The sequence below is a fragment of the Myxine glutinosa genome, chromosome 1 (assembly GCF_964187855.1).
Source record: "Myxine glutinosa chromosome 1, kmMyxGlut1.1, whole genome shotgun sequence".
Taxonomy (NCBI): Eukaryota; Metazoa; Chordata; class Myxini; order Myxiniformes; family Myxinidae; genus Myxine; species Myxine glutinosa.
Genome location: NC_136261.1, coordinates 270,651,236 through 270,676,437, shown reverse-complemented (window position 1 = coordinate 270,676,437; position 25,202 = coordinate 270,651,236). Strand labels below are relative to the sequence as shown.

At 43.7% G+C, this 25,202-nt stretch overlaps 2 protein-coding genes across 3 annotated transcripts in view; one reads left to right on the top strand and one right to left on the bottom strand.

The window, feature by feature from the left end:
• CWC22 (CWC22 spliceosome associated protein) overlaps positions 1-4,003 on the bottom strand; it is a 266,010-nt gene extending 262,007 nt beyond the window's left edge. Inside the window, 2 exon segments of the mRNA XM_068131795.2 lie at positions 1,426-1,508; positions 3,847-4,003. Coding sequence (XP_067987896.2) covers positions 1,426-1,508; positions 3,847-3,857 — 94 coding nt within the window. The 5' untranslated portion in view covers positions 3,858-4,003.
• The window catches only part of FAXDC2 (fatty acid hydroxylase domain containing 2), an 881,086-nt gene that overhangs the window by 205,130 nt on the left and 650,754 nt on the right, over positions 1-25,202 (top strand). The window lies entirely within an intron of this gene.

Genomic DNA, 25,202 nt, shown 5'->3' with positions numbered 1-25,202 from the left:
GATTATAAACCCCCTGTCTGTGTAAAAGCAGTATTGGAACAGACTGTTATTACACCCTCTGAAGCATTATTTGGACAATATTGTACTGCAGGGAGTAGTATATATTGGAATCTGGAGGAAACTCTGACAGGAAGAGGTCTGGCAGACCCAAAGCCACAACATAATCAGAAGACAAGTTTCTGAGAGTCAACAGCTTGCATGATAGGCGGCTCACAGGGCAACAGCTTGAAGCACAGCTTAACACTGGTTGAAGTAAGCAAGTCTCATTTTCAACTGTGAAGAGAAGACTTCGAGCTGCAGGTTTGACAGGTCAAGTGGCAGTAAGAAAGCCATTGCTAAGATGGCAAAATAAGAAAAAGAGGCTTGCCTGGGCCATGAAGCACCGCCAGTGGACTACTGAAGACTGGAAGAAGGTCTTATGGACCGATGAATCAAAATTTGTAATCTTTGGTTCATCACGCAGGGTTTTTGTACGCCGTTGAGTAGGCGAAAGGATGGTTCCTCAGTGTGTGACACCAACTGTCAAACATGGAGGAGGAAGTGTGATGGTCTGGGGCTCTTTTGCTGGATCCAGAGTCAGCGACTTGCACAGAGTGCCTGGCACCCTGAACCAAAAGGGCTACCACAGCATTTTGCAGCGCCATGCAATACCCTCTGGTATAGGCCTAGTTTGTCAGGGGTTCATCTTACAGCAAGATAATGACACTGAACACACCTCCAGGCTATGTCAAAACTACCTTTGAGGAAAACAACAATATGGTAGGCTTCAAGTCTTGGAATGGCCAGCACAGTCTCCAGACAAACCCCATCGAGCTGGTTTGGGATGAACTGGACAGAAGGGTGAAATCAAAGCAACCTACAAGTGCAACACTTGTGGGAACCTCTGCAACAGTGTTGGGAAGAACTTCCCGAACAATATTTGATTTCCATTGTAGAAAGAATGCCACGAGTGTGTTCGGCGGTTATATCTGCAAAAGGTGGCTACTTTGCCGAGTCAAAAATTGCAATTAAATTTTGTTAAACAAAATGATTCTATGATTTCTTTTTTATCTCCAATTGTTTTGTTCTATGCTTAATTTCAGAGTACATCGAGACATTAAACTGCATAAATTGCAATTAAAACTGGAAAAATTGAGGTGTTCTAAAACTTTTTACTGATAGTGTACATTGTCAATGCATCGTCTACACACCACACAAACACCACACAAACACCACACAAACAAACAAACAAAACAAGTTGTGACGAGGATCTGCAATCTCTGATTTCTCTTTCTAGTTTTGACTTGTGTCAAGCTAGAATCATGGAGTAGCAAACAAATGTGGACACTGATGTAATACAGGATCAATGTACTGAATTGCCTCCTAGTGTTTGTTTTTTTTTAATGCAATTTTAACGAGGCAAGAGATGCTAGACACATGACGTACCATGACGAGGTTTGCCCGAACTTGAGCTTGAAACAGAATCACTTGAACTGGAGCTGGGGCTGGAATCTTTGCCATCACAGTCTCTAACAACATATGAATGGGAGAAATATAAACAGGATAGCATTGGTGCTCGAGTTTAACAAACCTTTCCTGCCCATCCTCATCCTTGTAAAACTTCCTCCTCAAATGTCACCCTGCAACCCTTCAATTGTCACCCTGCAACCCGTCAAATGTCACCCTGCAACCCGTCAAATGTCACCCTGCAACCCGTCAAATGTCACCCTGCAACCCGTCAAATGTCACCCTGCAACCCGTCAAATGTCACCCTGCAACCCGTCAAATGTCACCCTGCAACCCGTCAAATGTCACCCTGCAACCCGTCAAATGTCACCCTGCAACCCGTCAAATGTCACCCTGCAACCCGTCAAATGTCACCCTGCAACCCGTCAAATGTCACCCTGCAACCCGTCAAATGTCACCCTGCAACCCGTCAAATGTCACCCTGCAACCCGTCAAATGTCACCCTGCAACCCGTCAAATGTCACCCTGCAACCCGTCAAATGTCACCCTGCAACCAGTCAAATGTCACCCTGCAACCCGTCAAATGTCACCCTGCAACCCGTCAAATGTCACCCTGCAACCCGTCAAATGTCACCCTGCAACCCGTCAAATGTCACCCTGCAACCCGTCAAATGTCACCCTGCAACCCGTCAAATGTCACCCTGCAACCCGTCAAATGTCACCCTGCAACCCGTCAAATGTCACCCTGCAACCCGTCAAATGTCACCCTGCAACCAGTCAAATGTCACCCTGCAACCAGTCAAATGTCACCCTGCAACCCGTCAAATGTCACCCTGCAACCCGTCAAATGTCACCCTGCAACCCGTCAAATGTCACCCTGCAACCCGTCAAATGTCACCCTGCAACCCGTCAAATGTCACCCTGCAACCCGTCAAATGTCACCCTGCAACCCGTCAAATGTCACCCTGCAACCCGTCAAATGTCACCCTGCAACCCGTCAAATGTCACCCTGCAACCCGTCAAATGTCACCCTGCAACCCGTCAAATGTCACCCTGCAACCCGTCAAATGTCACCCTGCAACCCGTCAAATGTCACCCTGCAACCCGTCAAATGTCACCCTGCAACCCGTCAAATGTCACCCTGCAACCCGTCAAATGTCACCCTGCAACCCGTCAAATGTCACCCTGCAACCCGTCAAATGTCACCCTGCAACCCGTCAAATGCCACCCTGTAACCCGTTAAATGTCACCCTGTAATCCGTCAAATGCCACCCTGTAACCCGTTAAATGTCACCCTGTAATCCGTTAAATGTCACCCTGTAACCCATCAAAGATCACCCTGTAACCAATTAAATGTCACCCTGTAACCCGTTAAATGTCACCCTGTAACCCGTTAAATGTCACCCTGTAACCCGTTAAATGTCACCCTGTAACCCGTTGAATGTCACCCTGCAACCCGTTAAATGTCACCCTGTAACCCGTTAAATGTCACCCTGTAACCTGTTAAATGTCACCCTGTAACCCGTTAAATGTCACCCTGTAACCCGTTAAATGTCACCCTGTAACCCATCAAAGATCACCCTGTAACCAATTAAATGTCACCCTGTAAAAGTGTAACCCATTAAATGTCACCCTGTAACCCATTACATGTCACCCTGTAACCCATTAAATGCCACCTTGCAACCCATTAAATGTCACCCTGTAACCCATTAAATGTCACCCTGTAACCCATTAAATGTCACCCTGTAACCCATTAAATGTCACCCTGTAACCCATTAAATGTCACCCTGTAAAAGTGTAACATGTCACCCTGTAACCCATTAAATGTCACCTTGTAACCCATTAAATGTCACCCTGTAACCCCAACCCTTCACAAAACAAGAAAAACAACTATTCAAATGGTTTCTTATACATTCAATGCACAAGATAACAGTGTTTCTGATAATAACAAACAAAAAACGACCAAACTTGATGAACATGAACAAAAGCTCGTGACAAACATTTTATCAATCAGACTTGGCGGTGTAATCGTTAAGTGTCCACTCCGAGTCTGGGAGGTCGGTGGTTCGAATCCCGGCTGAGTCATGCCAAACACTTTAAAATCATCACAAATTAGAACCCTCAATAACATCTGCGGATTTGGGGACATCTGAGAGTAAAAATGGTACGTTTGCTTCCTTGTTTGACGCTTAACGTTTCAAAAGATAGAGCACGGACAAACAACCATAGCGCAGGCGGTGATGGGTTTAACGTCCTACTGCGAGGAACTCACTTGTAGTTGTATTTGTATTTGTAAAGGAACTCATAGTGTTATTATTATTGGTAGATAATTCAGCTTCTTAGAGGCCTAGCATTACAATAGTGCTGCGCTGATAAACGAAACCGGAGTGCAATTCTTACCTCGACGACATTACTAGACCCAGCGAGACCTCTCCTAGGATTCAAACGCCTTTGGGATTGCAAGGCCGATCAGCACGTTCACGACCAGGAACCGTGAGGATACTCCAAAAGAACACACCAACCGTCTTCAGGAGGAAATTATTCGCAAGGCATGTCGGGAGCGAGCGATCTAGCCCACGTGATTATTTTATAAACTCACGTGGTTTAATGTCGGGTTAAAAATGCTGCACAATGTTACTTTGAAAAATAGAAACTATTCTGTACTTTAAAAAAAATAAAAATATATATTTGACTGCGTCTTACACCGCCCAACATACCAGACAAGGAATCACCGACGTGAAATTTATCGAGAAATCTTTAACCAATCAACATACGTGCTACGTATTAGGACGTAGGACGGAAATGACGTTTGTGTGATTTTTTTTTTTTTTTTTTTTTTTTTTTTTTTTTTTTATTAAACCTGGGAAAAGACTGAAATAAAAACCGAACAACCAGCACTGGATGAGATTAAAATGCGCAGGGGAGTGTTCACTGGTCCTGTTCGTTCACCAAGTCTCTTATAGAAAGAGCGCTCACTAAGCGGCGCTTCATAGGCGGATACAGGTGCAGTGCAGCGGGTCCGTACCTTTCCTCCCTTCCCCCAAACCCCCCTCCACTCCCCCAAACCCCCCTCCACTCCCCCAAACTCTTCTCCACTCCCCCAAACCCCCCTCCACTCCCCCAAACCCCCCTCCACTCCCCCAACCCCCCTCCACTCCCCCAAACCCCCCTCCACTCCCCCAAACCCCCCTCCACTCCCCCAAACCCCCCTCCACTCCCCAAAACTCTTCTCCACTCCCCCAAACCCCCCTCCACTCCCACAAACTCTTCTCCACTCCCCCAAACTCTTCTCCACTCCCCCAAACTCTTCTCCACTCCCCCAAACTCTTCTCCACTCCCCCAAACTCCAACTCCCGCCCCCCAAACACCCTCTTATAGAAATAGCGCTCACTAAGCGGCGCTTCATAGGCGGATACAGGTGCAGTGCAGCAGGTCCGTACCTTTCCTCCCTTCCCCCAAACCCCCCTCCACTCCCCCAAACCCCCCTCCACTCCCCCAAACTCTTCTCCACTCCCCCAAACCCCCCTCCACTCCCCCAAACCCCCCTCCACTCCCCCAAACTCTTCTCCACTCCCCCAAACTCTTCTCCACTCCCCCAAACTCTTCTCCACTCCCCCAAACTCCAACTCCCGCCCCCCAAACACCCTCTTATAGAAATAGCGCTCACTAAGCGGCGCTTCATAGGCGGATACAGGCGCAGTGCAGCAGGTCCGTACCTTTCCTCCCTTCCCCCAAACCCCCCTCCACTCCCCCAAACCCCCCTCCACTCCCCCAAACTCTTCTCCACTCCCCCAAACCCCCCTCCACTCCCCCAAACCCCCCTCCACTCCCCAAAACTCTTCTCCACTCCCCCAAACCCCCCTCCACTCCCCCAAACTCTTCTCCACTCCCCCAAACTCTTCTCCACTCCCCCAAACTCTTCTCCACTCCCCCAAACTCCAACTCCCGCCCCCCAAACACCTCATCCCCCCCCCCCCCCCCACCGCTCCCCCTTATTGGATACAGTCCGGTGGCAGATACAGACCAGAGTGGTGGCACCATTCAGCTTTCTCTTCATGTGTATCAATTTAGAATTATGTGTGTGTTTGCAGGATACACACGTGGTGAGTGAGAGGTGTCGAGTTAATTTATTAATCGCTTTTAATTTGATCGTTTCCCAGTCGTAGAGTCCCGGATGCAGACCCAGGATCTACTATATGAGAGAGCTGTCTGTCTGTCTGTGTCGCCATTTTTATCAGAGATGGCTGAACGGATCTTCGTCAAACTTTCAGAGGTTCATCAGTGAGTGCCTGGGGGTGTTTTAGGCAAAAAAAAATTGAAGAAAAAAAAGAAGTTCGTTTTTGGGGTTTAAAAAAAAATCGCTCTATAGTGCCTAAACCTTTTGATTAATGACAGTTATATACAAGTACACATTCTAATAAATACATACAAAACAATCACCAGACATTTGAACACAAATAATAAAACGATTCCCAGAAGCGGTTGAAGTTGGTGGTATCGTAAGGCTTCTTCTTCCTGCATGGCATCAGGCTTAACTCAGAAACGTGCTGAACATTCAGCAGCAGATATTCAACGAAAAGGTAAAATGATTTGAAATTTGTGATGGATTCTGATTTGGATGTAATTGCTTTTCCATTATATTTGCCCTCATTTCAAATATGTTAATGTTTATTTTGCTCTTGAGCAACACCGGGTACTCCAGCTATAAACGCTTGTATACTTTACTCGGGGTACAAATACAACTTTGTCTGGGGGGTAACATAGGCTAAGTGGCTGCTGCCTCATTTGGGGATGTGGGGGACCGGGAGAGGGGCGTAAATTCTCTATGTAAATGTGTACCATGTAGCGCCGCCTGGTGATGGTGGCAGAGTGTACTAGTACCGACTGCAAAGCCGCAATGAGCCGGCGAAGCCAAAGCCTCTTGCCACTATTTTACCCATCACGATGGCATCAGTAGGTTAGGTAGTTGGTAGTAGGTAGGTGTAGTAGGTACCGTACCTAGTTCAAAATGACACCATTTGCATTCTGGATGCGATTAAAATTTATGAAATTTCCTTCTTGATTAATTCGGTGAATTCCGTCTCAACTTCGGATATTTCCGGCCGTGAAAAACTATGCCCTACGGCCGCGAGATTTCTAAAAAATAATTCTTCGTCAATTTTAGGATGTTTGACACTGTTTTCAGCCTCCGAAACGCGGTGATAAGCTTTTTTGAAATATTTTTTCAAATACTCGAATCTCATTGGTGTGTTTCTCATTGGTGTTTGGTGAAGATTTTCGTTGAAGATAACCAGGGCCCGTGTGGGCCCGGGGAAAGAGGTTGGTCTTAAAGTATTTTAATTACAAATTAGAGGTGCATAAGATTGTAAATCAAAAAAAGACGGGTGAAACAAACTCCTATTTAACTTTTTCGCATTTTTTATGCATACTTCCGCATCTGCAAGATGGCGACCTCCATGGAGCGATTTGGTTTTTTAAATATTTTTTCAAATGCTCGAATGTCATTGGTTCCGGTGTTTGGTGACAATTTTCGTTGAAGATAACCAGGGTCCGTGCGGGCCCGGGGAACGAGGTTGGTCTTAAAGTATTTTAATTACAAATTAGAGGTGCATAAGATTGTGAATCAAAAAAAGACGGGTGAAACAAACTCCTGTTGAACTTTTTCGCAATTGTTTATGTATACTTCCGCATCCGCAAGATGGCGGCCTCCACGGAGCGATTTGGTGCGTCAAAGCTTAGAAATTCTCAACGGATCCAGCAAAATCTGGCTTTTCAACATAATACGTACGCATTCATTCACAACACCGGCTTCGCCGGCTATTACAATTTTCTTTTTTACCTGGGAAACACAGGTTATGAAGCACTCTTTGCACAAGAAAATTTTTCCTGCTTCCCTTACCCCCCCCCTCCCCCAAACCTGAGGGCCTGTCAAAGCCCCCCCACCCCTCACTTTTAGTACAATTTTATACAATTTTACGTATAAAATTTTACTAAAACACTTATTTTAGTTTAATGGCCGTGGATTCAGAATCAACAGACCTGCCCAGCCACCTGTCTTGTGAAACCACCAGAATGGGGGTTTGAAGGTAGGTACCACCGTAAAATAGGTGTGATTTTCGGCATTTTTGTTTACCAAATAATGTCTACAACTAGATATTTAATATATAAAGATTTCCAGCTATTGTGAAACATATATGAGAAATCTTATCCCCTCTTTCAATTCGTGACCTAATATTTGACCGGATGACCTTGAAAAGTCAAAATGACATAATTTCAGGCATAAAATCATAATTGTTCATGAAGCTTAAATTATTTAGTGGAGCATGACATTTTCATTCTAATATAAGCTTACTGAATCACTTGTATGAATGCCTAATGGTTGTCCATTTCATATATTTTCAGGTAACCTCTTGAGGCAACATGATGGATGATGTATGCAAGAGGAAACTGTTTTGTCATCAAAACTCACCAAAACAGTTTATGATACCCAAAATTCACTCTGCATCAACACGTTTACTCATCTTCATCATCGTCATCAATGATACAAGCACACTTGTTTGGATTCGCTGACTATTTACATGCAACGACACATCTCACTCTGGCAGCAGTACGAGGTTCCTTTTGCATTTGTTATTGTCACACTGGTAACGGTGCTTTTGCTTGGCTGTTGAAGGACTCTGTGCTTTATCCATCACTAGGGCATTGCGTAGATGATGGGAACCAATCGTCCCTTTAAAACTTTCTACCAATCCATGTGGCATCAGGTAAGTTGCGGTCACACTGATGAGCTCTCTTACCTATGTCAATCTGATACAGGCCTCGAAGCATATGGTATTTGAAGGAACTCTCAGTTGGAGGTAGTTTCCTTGGTACTTCCGAAGGTGTGCTCATGTAACTCCTTTAGATTCCCGGTGAAATCACCATAGAGCTTCAAAAAAAAGCCCGACAGGCTTTGATCACTGTTCCTGTTAAGGTACGAGAGTTTTCACCAAATGGCATCATGGCCGGCAATCTCAGATGCATTCCTCATAGCAACCTTGAACTATTTTTTTTCCTCTCCCAAATGCATAACTGACAGTGTCACATCCACTCATTATGTGGCCACAGAGAAGCGATGAGGTGACAAGTCCAACTGACAAACAATTGTTCTCAGCAAACAGACGCGATTTTATGGCATGTTATGTAGATGGAGCCCTTCTTCACCCACAGCTCTCTCAACCCGGATATGCGAACGCTACAGTAGATTGCCATAGTGAGTGTCTGTGTCCGTAGCCTGCATCACAACACGCTTGTATCCATAGTGACTTGCACAGTAAGACACCTGGGAAAAGATCAGTGTGTCTGCTTCCTCATGATCTCCACATGCTTGTGCTGATAAAACTGCTGACTCGTCAGTCGTGAGGATCACAGCTTTATCAGATTTGTTGCAGAGGCCACCGAGAATCAACTTGACACTTTGAGGCTCTGCTTCGTGATTGTTCTGGTTACGGTGGATGAATGCCATAGCATGTACAATCAACAGAACTTTGTTGTCAGTTGCAGGCAGATAGTCTTTTTCAACCCATGAATTACTCACCTGGTCTTTCATGGCAGCAAGGTAGTCATCCTTGTTTCCTTTCCTCATTACATAGCCTTGCAGCATGGCATGTTCTGGTTCAAATACTGATTCTAGATATTCTGTCCATTCATAGCTGAAAGAATTCCTTCTCTATGTCTCGGACGAAAGAGAGACTCTGCAAGACATTGATTTCTTCCTGGTATATTCCCGTCTGTTTACATTTGGCTTTCTTTTGACTTTTCTCCTCAAAAGTTTGTCGGTGTTTTCTTTCTTTTGACTGGTGCAATTTGAGGACTCTGGTTCTGTTCAGCTTGTGCCAGTGCTCTGCCAGCCCTTTCCCTTTGGCGTCGAGCAAGTCAAAAGATTTGCACTTCTCTCCGGTTGCAATGTTGAAGAGATCTGATAAAGAAGTCCTGAATGGATTGATCATTTATCGTTTCAGTTTATCTTTCATTGTATTCACAACTTCTGTCTTTGATGGCTTTAGACTTTGTTGATTCTTTGATACCACCATCCTGAATATGGGCCATTGCCTTTGTCTGTTCTGACACAATAGTCAGTGCTGGAAGTGTTCTCAAATATTTCTCTCGAGCAGATACTTTTTGAGTTATTCCTATGAATAGCTGCGTCTTGGCTTCACGGTTATTTCTGTTTTAAAGCCATGTCGGTCGAAACAGTATTGAACTTGCCGCTAGTTGCAAGCACAGTGAAATGTCCCTGTTAGAATGGTAGATGCTTCATTGCCATCAGATAATATGGGATACCTGCCACGTATTTACTGTGGCCGGCACATATCAAGTATGGCAGCATGTTTTCTACTTCAGTGAGATGCTGCCTCCCACCAGCCAGCTCTCAGCTTCCACATAACCGTTTTAGTATAAGGACCATGTTGATGTACATAAGCCAAAGCCTGGCCATTGGAGAGTTGTGCAAGGTTGCGCAAAAATCAGACATCTGGTTTACATCATCTCCGATCGACAGCATCTTTGTGCCTGCAATGCAGCATCTCGATCTTGGTGTTCAACAGCATCAGCTAGTTTTTGAATGGCTCCAGATAGTGAAGCAATGACATCATGATTAACTTCGTGGTCCTCCAGGGTCCACAATTCAAATGCTTCCCAGTACAGCCAAAGCATCATGGATAGCATCAGACTCTGACATTTCAGCATACTAATATAATCTTTACCAGACATTTTCTTGTTAATTGTTCCTACCTTGCACACCACGCTTTCCACAAGGACTGTTTCAATCTCTGAAGACCTGAATAGACTACCAATTGCACCCAATAAATTATTTACTATATGTAAGCCACCAATGCACAATATCAGACACCACGTTTGGACAACCAGAAATACCATGTTTGGACAACCAGCTCCTGTATTTGTCGCAAAGTGAACTCAGAAAGATTATACTGTTCGGATTGTCAAATAAGATACCATCTATGTAAGAGATGAGCCACTGCAGAGCATCATCATGTACTGGATCAGCAGTGTCTTTCATGTGCAGGTGTGACTTTGCAATACATGCACACAAACAGGACTTGTGGTATCTGAAGTCATTAGCAATTATGTCAACACAATTATCACAACTATCGGGGACACGTCTTCATGGTGGTTGTACCCCTTCCCCCCTACCCCCACCTCCCAACACAATTCGGGGGCTAAATCTTCCCCATTCTTTCCCGCTGCCTGGATTTGTTCAGGGCCGAGCGGTCAGAGTGCCGATCAGTCCCCATGAACCAGTCCTTTCCCTCTTGTCTTTCTCTCTATCTTTCTCTCTCTAACTCTTTCGTGGCCCTGCCTTTGTGAAGGCGGGGGTACACCATCCTGGATGTGCGGAATCTCTGGGTCGCTCCTGCGAGATCGATGGGCTGTCTCCATGCCGTGGGCTTGTTCTAGAGCACTGTCTGGGACTATACAACAACAACATAATTGTCACCATATGCCTAGATATGGTGTAACATATCATCATCACTGAGTGCCTTTGCTTGCTTCCATATCGCATTTTGTCGATCCTTCGTGCTCACAAGCATTACTTTATGTTCACCCTTGCGATCTCGTTACTTCGCACAAATGAAGCACTGATTTCTATGGTTTATGGATTTAATAGCAGAAGACCCATGCATGGATCTAATGGAGATGATTCCAGAGTTCATTGCTGCATTTGTGTCACGTGTATTTGATACATTTGATGATTTCACTTTTGTGCAACAGTTTTCTTGTTGGTGTAAGAATTTCGACATTTGACATGACATACGAAGATGTTCTCAAGAAATTGTTCATCTCCTTCACTCAATTCGTCTTGCAGACTAAATGCTACATCACCAGTTCTGTTATCTACTGTGGGAGCCTTTTAAGGGTAACTTTGTGTCGTGTTTCAGGGGGTGACATCTGTCATATGATTGAACGACTATAATCAGGAGAAGGTCGTTTCCTCTTGCATACATCATCCATCATGTTGCCTCAAGAGGTTATCTGAAAATATATGAAATGACAACCATTAGGCATTCATAACAGTGAATCATTAAGCTCATATTAGAATGAAAATGCACTGTTCCACTGAATAATTTAAGTTTCATAAAATGTTTTTATGATTTTACGACTAAAATGACGTCATTTTGACTTCTCGACGTCAAACATTAGGTCACGAACTGAAAGAGGATAAAAGATTTCTTATTTATGTTTCACAACAGCTGGTTATCTTTATGTATGATGTAGTTGTGGACATTATTTGGTTAACGAGCAATGCCAAAAATCACACCTATTTTACGATGTGGTACCTACCTTCAAACCCCTATTCTGGTAGTTTTGCAAGACAGGTGGTGGAGCAGGCCTGTTGATTCTGAATCTAAGGACATTAAACTAAAAGAAAATTGAGGCCTACAAAGTGTATATATTGGAAGAGGTGTCCGGTCCATCATAAAATAAAGCCTTTTTGGCCATGTGGAGCTCGGACTAACTGTTCATCTTTTAAGAGTGCATTAAATGCGTGCTTTCCAATCGTAATGTTCATCTTTTAAATGTGCGTTTTCCATTCGTGCTGTTAATCTTTTAATGGCGCATTAAATGCTGATTTATGTTTGTGGGTGTTACATCTAAATAGATGAACTAAAGGACCAAGAGACTGGTTTCTTCCAAGAGCAGTCTGTTCAATCCACAACCGTACAGAGTAACAATTACTCCAAGCGTGTGCAGCATACAACAAGAGTTCAAGAACCTCGAAGCTACACTTCTGTCCCCTCTTTGCACCCAAAACCCAAGCACCGGTAGTCCCTCGAAAAAGATCCATCCCTCCATCCCGTATACCTCCTCAGACCCCACCCTTTGTAATGCCTTGAAGAAACATTGGTACAAGGTTGTTGTGAAGTTTCATTGAAATTGTGTATGTAGTTTCAGAGAAAAGAGCAAATACCTACTTTGGGGGGGTGGGGGGGGCAACATGCTCCCCAACATTCTCCCCAACATTCTCCCCTCCCCCATAGACTGCCTTAGACCCCGATATCTTTTTTTTAAACACCGGCAACAAACACTGGTACATCACTGCTGATGAAAGGAATGTTGTGGTCAAGTTTCATCGGAATTATATGTGTAGTTTCTGAGAAGAAAGCAAATACCTATTTTGGGGGGCAACCTCCCAGAAGACTCCTCGCGGCCTGACTTTTTTTTAATTTTTTTTATGCCATGAAGAACTTTGGTACATCAAGGGTGGTGAAGGTTGTGGTCAAGTTTCATCGAAATCGTGTGTGTAGTTTCAGAGAAGAAAGCAAATATCTATTTTTAGTGTAGGCTGTTATGTCATTTCGTGTTTTTTTTTTGTTAAAAGCAAAATGCCACTTGATTCCTTGTCTTTGGGGTGTCACATGTTCGAAAAAATAGGTTGTTAATTTTTTTAAACGGATTAAGGGTGTCAAATCCAAGATGGCCGCCAAAATATATAAATTCCATTAAAACTGGTATTCTGAACACAGTATGAGGTCCAAATTAATGATAATACCCATAATTTCAATACCAAGGAGTTCAAAAACAATTAATTTCAATATGGCAGTCAAATTCAAAATGGTGGAAAAATCCAAGATGGCCGCCACTTCTCAAATAACCACAGTACAAAAACTTAATGTTCTTGATAACACAAATTGTGAATGATGAAATAGGTCCATTTTGGTGGTAATGCCCACATAAGTAATGCTAGGCCGTTGGGGAAACATGTTACTGATTCGTTGAAATCGGTGGATGCCAGCCATAGTGAGAAAATCCAATATGGCTACCACTGTTTTACACAAAGGTCCACATTGCTATAACAATGATAGCGTAATGTAATTTCCTGTTTGACCATATTTAAATATTCCTGTCTCACAATCATCCGTTTTACCTTACAAGTCCTCGTGTTCATCTCCCACAATGTTCTGAGCTGATTGTTCATTGTTGCTACAGCCGTAGTTCAAACAGCTACAGACCTCTGTGCATGGGAGTTTATTGCTGTGGCAACTACAGGAGTTTCCTTTGCATCCTGATTTGCAGCCACATTTTACCAGCTTAGTCACGGCCTCTGGTGCTGGAGGGTTCAAACACATCACCGGAAGAAATCTATTTTCCTCTGACTTCCATCCGTAGTCAGTGGGAGAAGGAAGGGACGGTTGACTTTCGCATGCCTGCATCCATCCATATCATTGCAATATAATGTGCTCGCAGAATGTGTGGTGTCAATGATCCAGAGGTTGGAGGCAGACTCTCTCCCTCGGCCTGTCGATTTGAGTACAAGAACCATCGTAGTGCATTTACTTTGGTGTGTGTTTTGGATCTGTACAACAAGCAAACGAACCTTTCCAGTTGGTCAATTGCGTTTGGAGAGGGTGTAGCAGCAGATTTGCCAAGTGAAGCAAGTGAATCCAGTATCATATCATCGCAGGACATGAACACCTTCATACACCAGTCCTTTGTCCTGCCGGCGAACCTGCCACACATATCTGATCCTGTGAAAGAATGAAACCCGAGAATAGCTGAGGCGCGGTTAACTCCTAACTTTTCAAAGATAGGTTTGACTGCAATTTTCCTATTCAGTTTTCCTTTTCCGGTAAGGAAATATGTCTCAGCAGGTAGCTGTGGATACATGTGGATCATCAGCAAGAAGACATCGGTATCTGGAGAGTCTATTACAAGTTCTACATCGCCGTTAACTGTTAGGGCATGGAGCAAGAGTAACGTATCCGCTTCTTCATGACCGTGTTTTACCAATTCATCAGGCACACTTACATTGCCTTTTGTCTCAGTGCCGAAGGTTACCATGAACTTCTTCAATTTGTTGGCAGAGCTGTTGCTGTGATCCAGAGTCTTTGCAGCTAAATACTCTACAAGTTCTGCCTTGGTTTTGACACTTGAAAGGAAGTCCTTCAAGGAAATATTCTGGATCAGTGTACTATCTTGGATGTGATAGTAGGTCGAGTTTCCCTTTGTTCTCTTTTTTCTCATTTGCTCTTTCAGAGAACTTTCGACGTATCTGTCAAATACCAGTCTTACTTCGTCGTAGTTAGCTGCAATCCTGATAAGCTTTTCAAGAAATGACATGGCAAAATCACTGCATGTTTTCATTTTGTCTGTCTTGGAGATGGAGTTAACGAGGGCCATGCCATCTATGACTACAACTTTAAATTTCTCAGACATGTCGGACATGTCAGTTGAAGCTTCTTGCTCAGGCTGCGCTTCTTGTACTTCAGGCGCCTCGGCTTGGGGTGGTACTTCAGTTTGGGAGTTTTCACTCAATACTTGGTCGCCAGAAACACTCGGTATGGCATTAGCTGGATCGCTTGTGGCTTCTGTTGGGCTAGGTTGCTCCTTGGTAACTAGCGCTTCAAGATGATGAAGGACCTTAGCCTTGTCATATGCTAGGAGAAGTGACCCATCCGAAGCGAAAAGGGCACATGGAACAATTCCAAATTCATACTTCCCAATACAGTCCTTTAGATAAAGGTCTGGACGGCTTCTTGATGCTACTATAAACCTCTGTAGGAGTCCACGTTCTTCTTTGACTTTAATGAGTTTGTCACCTGCTTGCACTTTCTTCACTGTGTTGGCACTTTTGAAAGTGCCTATGTTCTTTCTCTTCATTGGATCCCACACTGAAAGTTTTCCTTCTGTAAGGCGTTCTTTGAGAAATGTCTGGAACAACTGTTGTCCGATGGCATCGCGGTCTACTATGTCCTTTGTTACCTTTTCATCAATTACTTTCTTGGTAAGAAGGTTACACAGGTCACTCTCATCGGTTACGAATGGGTCTCCATGAACAACAAATACCTCTGTCAATCTAGCGGAATTTCTCATTACTCGGGTGGACTTTCCCCCTGTGATCTCGTGGTGTTGGTCTCTGGTATCAGCACCTTCCATGCCATATTCTCTTTGAAACTCCTCTACTAGATTAGACAAGTCAGGTGCAATCAGGAAGAAACGGTCTAGAGCTCTCTCAATTTGGGTTATTCCAGTAATGCCTCCAATGACCTTGAGTTTGCGGTTCTCCTGCTCAATTCCGTGATCTGGACCTATTGAAGTGAATGCAGCAATCCCCTTCGTCACACAGAAATTTCCTTTCAGGAGTTCTGCCCAGACATCTGGAAAAACTTGTTCTGTTTGCTGCATTGTTGACAGGTACAAAGGGAGCAAACGTGCGTAGTTCAGGTGGTCGTGAGCAAAGAAGTACTTGATAAGAGCTTCAGTGCTTTCCATATGCAGCAGCAGGTCCCGTTGTCTGGTAGCTCTAATATACTGAAGGATAGTTTCAAACTGCCTCAAGTAGTTATGGATGTAGTGTTGAATTGGTGCTGGATTGCTTTCAAACTGTCCCAACTTTGTGAGTTTATCTCTAGATTCGAACATGGTCATGGTTTCTCTGACGGCATCTCTGAGGTTTTGACGGTTGCCTGCGTTCATGCTGATATCTTTCTGATATGCTTTTTCCAAATCAATGGACGCTTCACTTAGGAACACTTTCTCTTCTGGTGCTTTTGTTAGGAACCTGTCAAAGTAGAGATGGTATAGAGCAAGCAATGTTACAGTATGTGCTTCTAGGGACCTGTAGAGATGTTTTCCATTTAGGATTTGCGTTACGGTTGTTGGAGAATATAGTCCAGCTTCGACCCAAGCCTGGTCAATGCCGCTTCCTTCTGCCATATTGAAATTGAATTCGAATTTGACTGCCATATTGAAATTAATTGTTTTTGAACTCCTTGGTATTGAAATTATGGGTATTATCATTAATCTGGACCTCATACTGTGTTCAGAATACCAGTTTTAATGGAATTTATATATTTTGGCGGCCATCTTGGATTTGACACCCTTAATCCGTTTAAAAAAATTAACAACCTATTTTTTCGAACATGTGACACCCCAAAGACAAGGAATCAAGTGAAATTTTGCTTTTAACAAAAAAAAAACACGACAGCCATTTTTAAGACATAGCAGCCTACACTATTTGGCAGTCAAACCTGGACCCACTTTGACCCCCCCATAAACCCCCTTAGATTTCAATTTTTTTTAATGCCGTGAACAAACTTTGGTACAGCATGGGTGGTGAAGGTTGTGGTCAAGTTTCATCGAAATCGTCTGTGTAGTTTCAGAAAAGAAAGCAAATACCTATTTTGGGGGGTCAAACCTGGACCCACTTTGACCCCCTTAGTCTTTGATTTTCTTTATGCTGTGAACAAGCTTCGGTACATCACGGGTGATGAAGGTTGTGGTGAAGTTTCATCGAAATAGTGTGTGTAGTTTCAGAGGAAAAAGCAAATTCCTATTTTGGGGGTCAAACCTGGATCCACTTTGACACCGGTAAACCGATCTACATCCGAACTACGGGAACGGATCTACGGGAACAATACAATTGATGATTCGACCCGATTTTTTTTTTTTTTTTTTTTTTTTTTTTTGTTAATGCCGTGAACAAACTTTAGTCACAACACAACAAATACCATTTGTGTCAAATTTGGTCGCAATCTCATCAGCGGTTTTGGAGAAGAAGTTTCAAGTGTTTACGGACGGACGGACAACGCGCCATCACATAAGCTCCCCGGAACTACGTTCCATGTGAGCTAAAAATTAGCGTTACGTAATTTTTGAACATTCTCATATTGGGTTAAATAAACTGTGACCGTGTGATGAATCGGCTCGTTCTGATATAACCGTGGCGGAGGGTGACATGGACGAGAGTTGTGGAGTTTATCTTATAATAGCGCATTAAAGTGTGTTTCCCAATCATGCTGTTCATCTTTTAAGTGAGTTTTAAACGCTTGTTTCCCAAACCAGATTTTGTTTCAAGTTGTGACCACGATGTGGTCATTCGTTTTTTGACTAAGGATTCCAGCTGGCCAAGTCCGCTCACCATTTCGCCACTTTGGCCTATTCGTCATCCCGAATCTGCTGAACTATTGGGCCTGGGAAGAACCCAGGAAACGCCGTTTCCGATTATACATTTCTGGAAGAATGCATGCACATTGCAGTAGATATGGAGGGTCGGGTGATTGAGAGAGTAGAGGGAGCAATATTGGAGAATAGACGGCAGAAAACAGAGAGACCACCGACCTGACTGCAATATGACAGCAACAAACCTTGTACTTCAACCTCATCACGGGAGAGTCCAAAATGCACGCCAAACAATCGTTCTCGTGTATGCATATAACTACAAATTGCAGACCAGGTGCTGTGCGAGATGGAGGCGCTGCATCTCTGAACATGGAGTCGTTCATGGGCTGTCCATCCTTCAGCATTGCCGTGGTGTGTTAAAGAGAGTATGGCTATTATATGCCAGTACTTCGAGCCAAATGACCTGCTTCGAGATTAAAATGAGATGTGCAAGTTATTTCTTATAAGTTTCAAGTTACAATTCCAGGTCCTTTGGTCTCCACGAAGGGTGTAGCGTTCGCACAGGTTTTCAGGGCATCCGAGCCGGCTGGAGCGGCCACGACGATCTCCGGCAGTGGCGGGTCAAACTGTTGTCCTGACTGTGACGATGCTGCAGGCTCTATCGACTCACTGTGACGGTAGGTTATGTGGTCCTGATGTCGCCGAATTTCGCGGCCGTCCTGCAGGACCTGGCTTCTCGATGATGTCCCCTGGTAGCCACGTCGCACCTGCACAAAATTTTCGGGCAAACACTGGATCTCCAATGTTGATACAGCGACTGTTGGACGTCTTATTGTGCACCAACTTTTGATTAAGCTGGCTCTGATAAACGTTTGATGATATGTCTGGTTTGAGATTGTCAAGTGTCGATCTCAAGTGTCGTTTCATCAATAACTCAGACGGAGCTGCACCGGTTGTTGATTGTGGCGTGATGCGTTATTTGAACAGGAGACGAGAACGCTTTGTTTCCAGGGTTCCCTCCTGAAGTTTCTGCAATCCGGATTTGATGATTCCCACGGATCGTTCGGCCAAGCCATTTGAAGCCTGGTGATGTGGGCTGACAAACTTGTGTTTGATGCCGTTCCGACGTGTGAACTCGGCAAACTCGGACCTGGAAAAACACAAACCGTTATCACTTACGATCATCCTGGGCAGACCATGAGTGGCGAAACAGCGTCTGAGTCTTTCGATGACAATGGCTGACGTAGTACCATGCGTCACATAGGCATCAATCCATTTTGTGTGCGCGTCCGTAATTATTAGAATCATGCTGCCGTTAATAGGCCCGGCATAATCGAGATGTAGGCGATGCCACGGTTCGCTGGGCCATTCGCTGGGATGCAGTGGTGCTTTCGCAGGTGTATTCCACGTGCTCTGGCAGGGGTAATAATGTCGAACATGATGTTCGATATCAGCATCAAGATTCGGCCACCACACATAGTTTCTAGTGAGTGACTTCATCTTTATAATCCCGGGGTGACTCATGGATTTAATCCATGACCCTGGAACGCAGATTTTCCGGGATCACGACACGACATCCCCAGAGTAGGCAACCATTTTCCACGCTGAGTTCGTTTTTACGTGCTTTAAAAGCCGCAAAAGCTCGGTCACCCTCAGGTAGCAAATGCCATTCAAGCTGTACAGCCTGGACAGTTCTGGACAGAATGGGGTCTCGTCGAGTATGAATGCGGATCTGGCCAGAATCGACAGCACAATCTTCCAGATGATCCATCAGTGCGATAATGGATCCTGGTGTAGGCGAATCGTCAACGGATTCTGGAAGGGGTAACCGACTCATGGCATCTGCATTTGTGATAGACGAACCGGGCTTATAACATATGGTGTAGTCATAAGCAGCGAGCAACAGGGACCAGCGGATGATCCTGGGCGGTAGTGTGTCAGATGTCGCCTTAGTTGGACCAAACAGTCTGATCAGCGGCTTGTGATCAGTGCGAATCGTGAAATGACGTCCAAGAAGGTACTGGCGAAATTTGCTGACGCCGAAAACGATTCCCAATCCTTCCTTGTCAAGTTGGGAATAGTTCTTCTCTGCCGGGGACAACGTTCTGGATGCAAATGCAATAGGTCTTTCCGTACCATCAGGCATCACGTGTGATAATACACTCCCCACTCCATACCGACAGGCATCGCATGGTAATGTCAGCACAAGAGCCTTCTCTGGATCAAAATGAACGAGAACATTGGACGATTTGAGCAGATCCTTAGAGGTCTGGAATGCTGATTGTTCAGTAGACCCCCAGCTCCAGGAGACTCCTTTCCTCAAAAGCCGATAAAGGGGGCCCAAAACGTCGGTCACATTCGGGATGGAACGACCATAGAACTGAAGCAAACCGAGGTATGACTTCAATTCGGTCATGTCTCGTGGAGCAGGAGCATCCTTGATAGCTCGGACTTTCTCATCTGTCGGGTGTAGACCCTCAGCATCAATCGTATGACCCAGGTACGTGACTGATGGCACCATAAACTTGCACTTGTCTCGACGCAAACGTAGGCCGGAGTCCGAAATCTTCTTCAGAACTCTATCCAGGTTTTGTAGATGATCCGCATCCGTACGACAAGTAACCAGAATATCATCCTGGTAACAAACGACATTGCGTTCAGCGGCAAACAAACTGTCCATGACACGCTGATAAATTCCAGGTGCAGATTTCACTCCAAAACTGAGTCGGTGGTACCTGTACAACCCACGATGTGTGTTGATGGTAAGATACTGTTTCGAAATCTCGTCCAAGCGGAGCTGTAGATAGGCGGATTTGAGATCAAGTTTTTCGTAAAAGTCTTGCCTCCCGTGAGACGAGCATAGAGGTGTTCGATCCTCGGGATTGGATATTTATCCAATGAAGAACACTTGTTCACGGTTATTTTATAATCTCCACATATGCAGATGGACTGGTCCGATTTTATGACCAGAACGATGGGCGCCGCCCATTCGGCATACTGGATTTGCTCGATGATGCCCAGATTTTCAAGATGACCCAGTTCCTTGTCAATCGCTCCCGCAGGGCGAAAGGGACTTGGCGAGCTCTGCAAAATATAGGATTGGCATCCCGGTCAACACTGAGTTTAGCCGTATGTCCTTTCAAGGTTCCAAGCTCATCATTGAAGACATCAGGGTACGTATCCGGCACATTTTTGAGTATGTATGCTGCGGTAGGAGAAACGTTGGCTGCCCGGAGTTGATGAATGCTTTTCGACTTCAGTCGAATTATGCTCAACCAGTTCCTGCCGAGTAAGGAAGGGCCCTTTCCAGGAATGACGATCAGGGGTTGGTGAAACTCACGGTTATCGTAGCCCACCGTGACGTCACATGTACGGCAGGGAACAATCTTCTCACGTGTATAGGTGGAGAGTCCATAGGTAGTAGGTTTCCGATGGGGTCGGTCAGCATCACCCCACAGGTTTGTGAAAACAGCATGGCTGATGAGCGAGACGGCCGCACCAGTGTCAACCTCCATTTGCAATGGTCGATTGTTGATGACAACAGTGGCAAGAAGAGGGTCCCGCCTATGGTGAGAATCAATATGAAGCAGGTCATACGATTCTGAGTTGTCGGAAACAGAGCTCACTTGGTCAAACTCAGGTTCCTCCGAACCGATAAACTGATGAATCTTCTTGTCAGCAGCTTTCTCTTTTCCCCATTTGCGAGTGATGCAAGCAGAGCAATATGGCCAGTTTTCGAACAGAAATGGCAGGTCGCATCTTTGAACGGACACGTCTCCGGAGGGTGCTTTCCGTTGCACCGAAAACATTTGTTGTGTGTTTGAGACTGCACTGGCTTCTGACGAGGAGACTTGTTCAAACGTTTTGGCTGAACATGATCCAACCGATTCACAGCCGGGCTGGTACCAGACGAACTAGTGGCACCGATGCTTGTAGCGTTGCGTTCAGCACTTTCCATGGAAATGGCGGTGTCTCTGGCATTTTGGAACGTCAGTCTTCTCTCAGCAAGCAGGCGTCTACGAGTGCGGTCAACGGACATGCCAACCACCAGCAAATCACGGAGCATGTCATCAATCGTGTCCCCAAACTCACACAGATGTGACAGTTTTTTGAGGTGTGCAATGAAGTCTGCGATCGACTGACCTTGCTGCTGTCTGCACATGTAAAAATTAAACCGACCCAAGATGACTGAAGGAGATGGATTACAATGTTCCTTCAAAGCGGCCTTGAGCTCTGCATACGTGAGCTCCTGGATTGCCCGTTGGACGAATCAGGTTTTTAACGAGTGTGAACGTCTCACCTCCGCAAACGGACAAGAAGACGGCCTTCATCCGGGCTTCGGTCACGATGCCGTTCGCCTCGAAGTAGAAAAACAACCGCTCAGAATACGTGTCAAAATCGCCCTCATGAGGGTCGAATTCATCGATATGGCCGAAAGAAGTGATGGTCTAGATGTTTATCCTCGTCGCCATTTAAGGTATCTTGACAAACTACGATCGATTGTGGCACACGTTTATTCACTCTGCCGATACAGGCCCGATTCACTGCAGCGCCATTCGAGCTGGGGCATAGGGATACAATGCGGTCCCGTGTGTAGGGATACAATGCGGTCCCGTGTGTAGGGATACAATGCGGTCCCGTGTGTAGGGATACAATGCAGTCCCGTGTGTAGGGATACCACGGTGAATATTTGCAGCTTCATACATGACAAGACGGCAGAAAACAGAGAGACCACCGACCTGACTGCAATATGACAGCAACAAACCTTGTACTTCAACCTCATCACGGGAGAGTCCAAAAGGCGCGCCAAAAATCGTTCTCATGTGTGCATATAACTACAAATTGCAGACTTGGTGCTGTGCCAGGTGGAGGCGCTGCATCTCTGAACATGGAGTCGTTCACGGGCTGTCCATCCTTCAGCATTGCCGTGGTGTGTTAAAGACAGTATGGCTATTATATGCCAGTACTTCGAGCCAAATGACCTGCTTAGAGATTAAAATGAGATGTGCAAATTATTTATTTAATCGGGGCATGGATATTAAGTTATAAGTAAGAATAAATGGGAGTAGAGTGAGTACAAACGTTCTGGGTAAGAAAATTGATGTATTCAAAGGCAAAATAATCAAATAGATTATTTTATTTGATTGTAAAAATCAACAGCTATATCAATTATCAAATAGATTATTTTGTTTGTTTGTAAAAATCAACAGCTATATCAATTATATCAAATAGATTATTTTGTTTGTTTGTAAAAATCAACAGCTATATCCATTTTATCAAATAGATTATTTTGTTTGTTTATAAAAATCAACAGCTGTATCAATTTGATCAAATATATTATTTTGTTTGTTTGTAAAAATCAACAGCTATATCAATTTTATCAAATAGATTATTTTGTTTGTTTGTAAAAATCAGCAGCTATATCAATAAATATAAAATAGTTTATTTTGTTTGTAAAAATCAACAGCTATATCGATTTTATCAAATAGATTATTTTGTTTGTTTGTAAAAATCAGCAGCTATATCAATTATCAATTAGATTATTTTGTTTGTTTGTAAAAATCAACAGCCATATCAATTTTATCAAATAGATTATTTTGTTTGTTTGTAAAAATCAACAACTATATGAATTTTATCAAATAGATTATTTTGTTTGTTTGTAAAAATCAACAGCTATATCAATTATCAAATAGATTATTTTGTTTGTTTGTAAAAATCAACAGCTATATGAATTTTATCAAATAGATCATTTTGTTTGTTTGTAAAAATCAACAGCTATATCAATTATCAAATAGATTATTTTGTTTGCTTGTAAAAATCAACAGCTATATCAATTTTATCAAATAGATTATTTTGTTTGTTTGTAAAAATCAACAGCTTTATCAATTTTATCAAATAGATTATTTTATTTGTTTGTAAAAATCAACAGCTACAGTCACGTGAAAAAGTAAGTACACCCCATGTAAAGTTTTTACTTTTTCAACATATTTCAACATACAGCTATTTGATCTTCATTTCAACAATATTGATAGATAAAGGTGATATAATATAACAAACATCATGAAACATTTACATTTTGTAGTCCATTGTATAATTTAAATAAACATAAATGCAAATTTCGCATGTGGAAAAAGTAAGTACACCCCGACATTTATCACTACTTCAAATACCTAAAATTAGAATCAGTTGCACCAGCTCAGGTGCAAATGATTAGAACATCGTTTGAGAAGATCTTGGAGGAACCTGGCTCATTTAAACCTCAGACATTTACTTTAGTTTGCTCTGTTGTTGAAGTGTGCGGCGTCACCATTCCAAGATCAAAAGAGCTCTCTGAGGCCTTCAGAAAGAAGGTTATAGATGCCTATGAGTCTGGGAAGGGATTTAAAAAGATCTCCAAACAATTTGAAATCAATCATTCGACTGTCCGGAAGATCATCTACAGTCACGTGAAAAAGTAAATACACCACATGTAAAGTTTTGACTTTTCCAACATATTTCAACATACAGCTATTTGATCTTCATTTCAACAATATTGATAGATAAAGGTGATATAATATAACAAATATCATGAAACATTTACATTTTGTAGTCCATTGTATAATTTAAATAAACATAAATGCAAATTTCGCATGTGGAAAAAGTTAGTACACCCCTACATTTATCACTACTTCAAATACCTAAAATTAGAATCAGGTGCACCAGCTCAGGTGCAAATGATTAGAACATCGTTGGGAGAGGATCTTGGAGGAATCTGTCTTATTTAAACCGAAGACATTCAGTTTGGTTTGCTCTTTGTTGTTGAAATGTGCGGCGTCACCATGCCTAGATCAAAAGAGCTCTCTGAGGCCTCCAGAAAGAAGGTTATAGATGCCTTCGAGTCTGGGAAGGGATTTAAAAAGATCTCCAAACAATTTGAAATCAATCATTCGACTGTCTGGAAGATCATCTACAAGTGGAGAAGATTCCAAACAACTGCCAACTTGTTCAGGCCAGGCCACCCCAGCAAGTTCAGCCCGAGAGCAGACCGCAAGATGCTGAAAGAAGTCTCTAAGAACCCCAGAATGTCATCATGGGACCTACAGGTAGCTCTTGCCACTGTTGATGTCAAAGTGCATGAGTCTACCATTAGAAGGAGGCTGCACAAATTTGATCTACATGGGATGTGTGCCAGGAGGAAACCTTTGCTGTCCAGAAAGAACATCAGGGCAAGACTAAAGTTTGCCAATGAACACCGAGGCAAAGACCAGCACTTCTGGAACAATGTGCTCTGGACAGATGAGTCAAAGGTAGAGCTATTTGGCCACAGTACCAGAAGACATGTTTGGCGAAAACCAAAGACAGCATTTGACCACAAGAAATTGTAAAGCATGGTGGTAGAAATATTATGGTTTGGGGCAGCTTTGCTGCATCAGGGCCTGGGCAGCTCACCATCATAGAATCCACTATGAATTCTTCATTTTACCAGAGGGTGCTTGAGGATAATGTGAGGCCATCTGTTGGAAAGTTGAAGCTCAACCGAAGGTGGACCTTGCAACATGACAATGACCCTAAACATACCAGCAAATCCACCAAGGAATGGCTGAAAAGAAAGAAATGGAGTGTTCTGGAATGGCCAAGTCAAAGCCTGGATCTAAATCCCATCGAGATGTTGTAGGGGGAATTGAAATGAGCTGTGCATGCAAGAACCCCCTCAAACATCGCACAGCTGAAAGAATTCTGCATGGAGGAATGGGCAAAAATTTCTCCCAGTTGATGTTAGAGACTGGTAGACAGTTATAAGAAAGCCTACTTGAGGTTGTTTCTGCCAAAGGGGGCAATACCACCTATTAGAGCCAAGGGTGTACTTACTTTTTCCA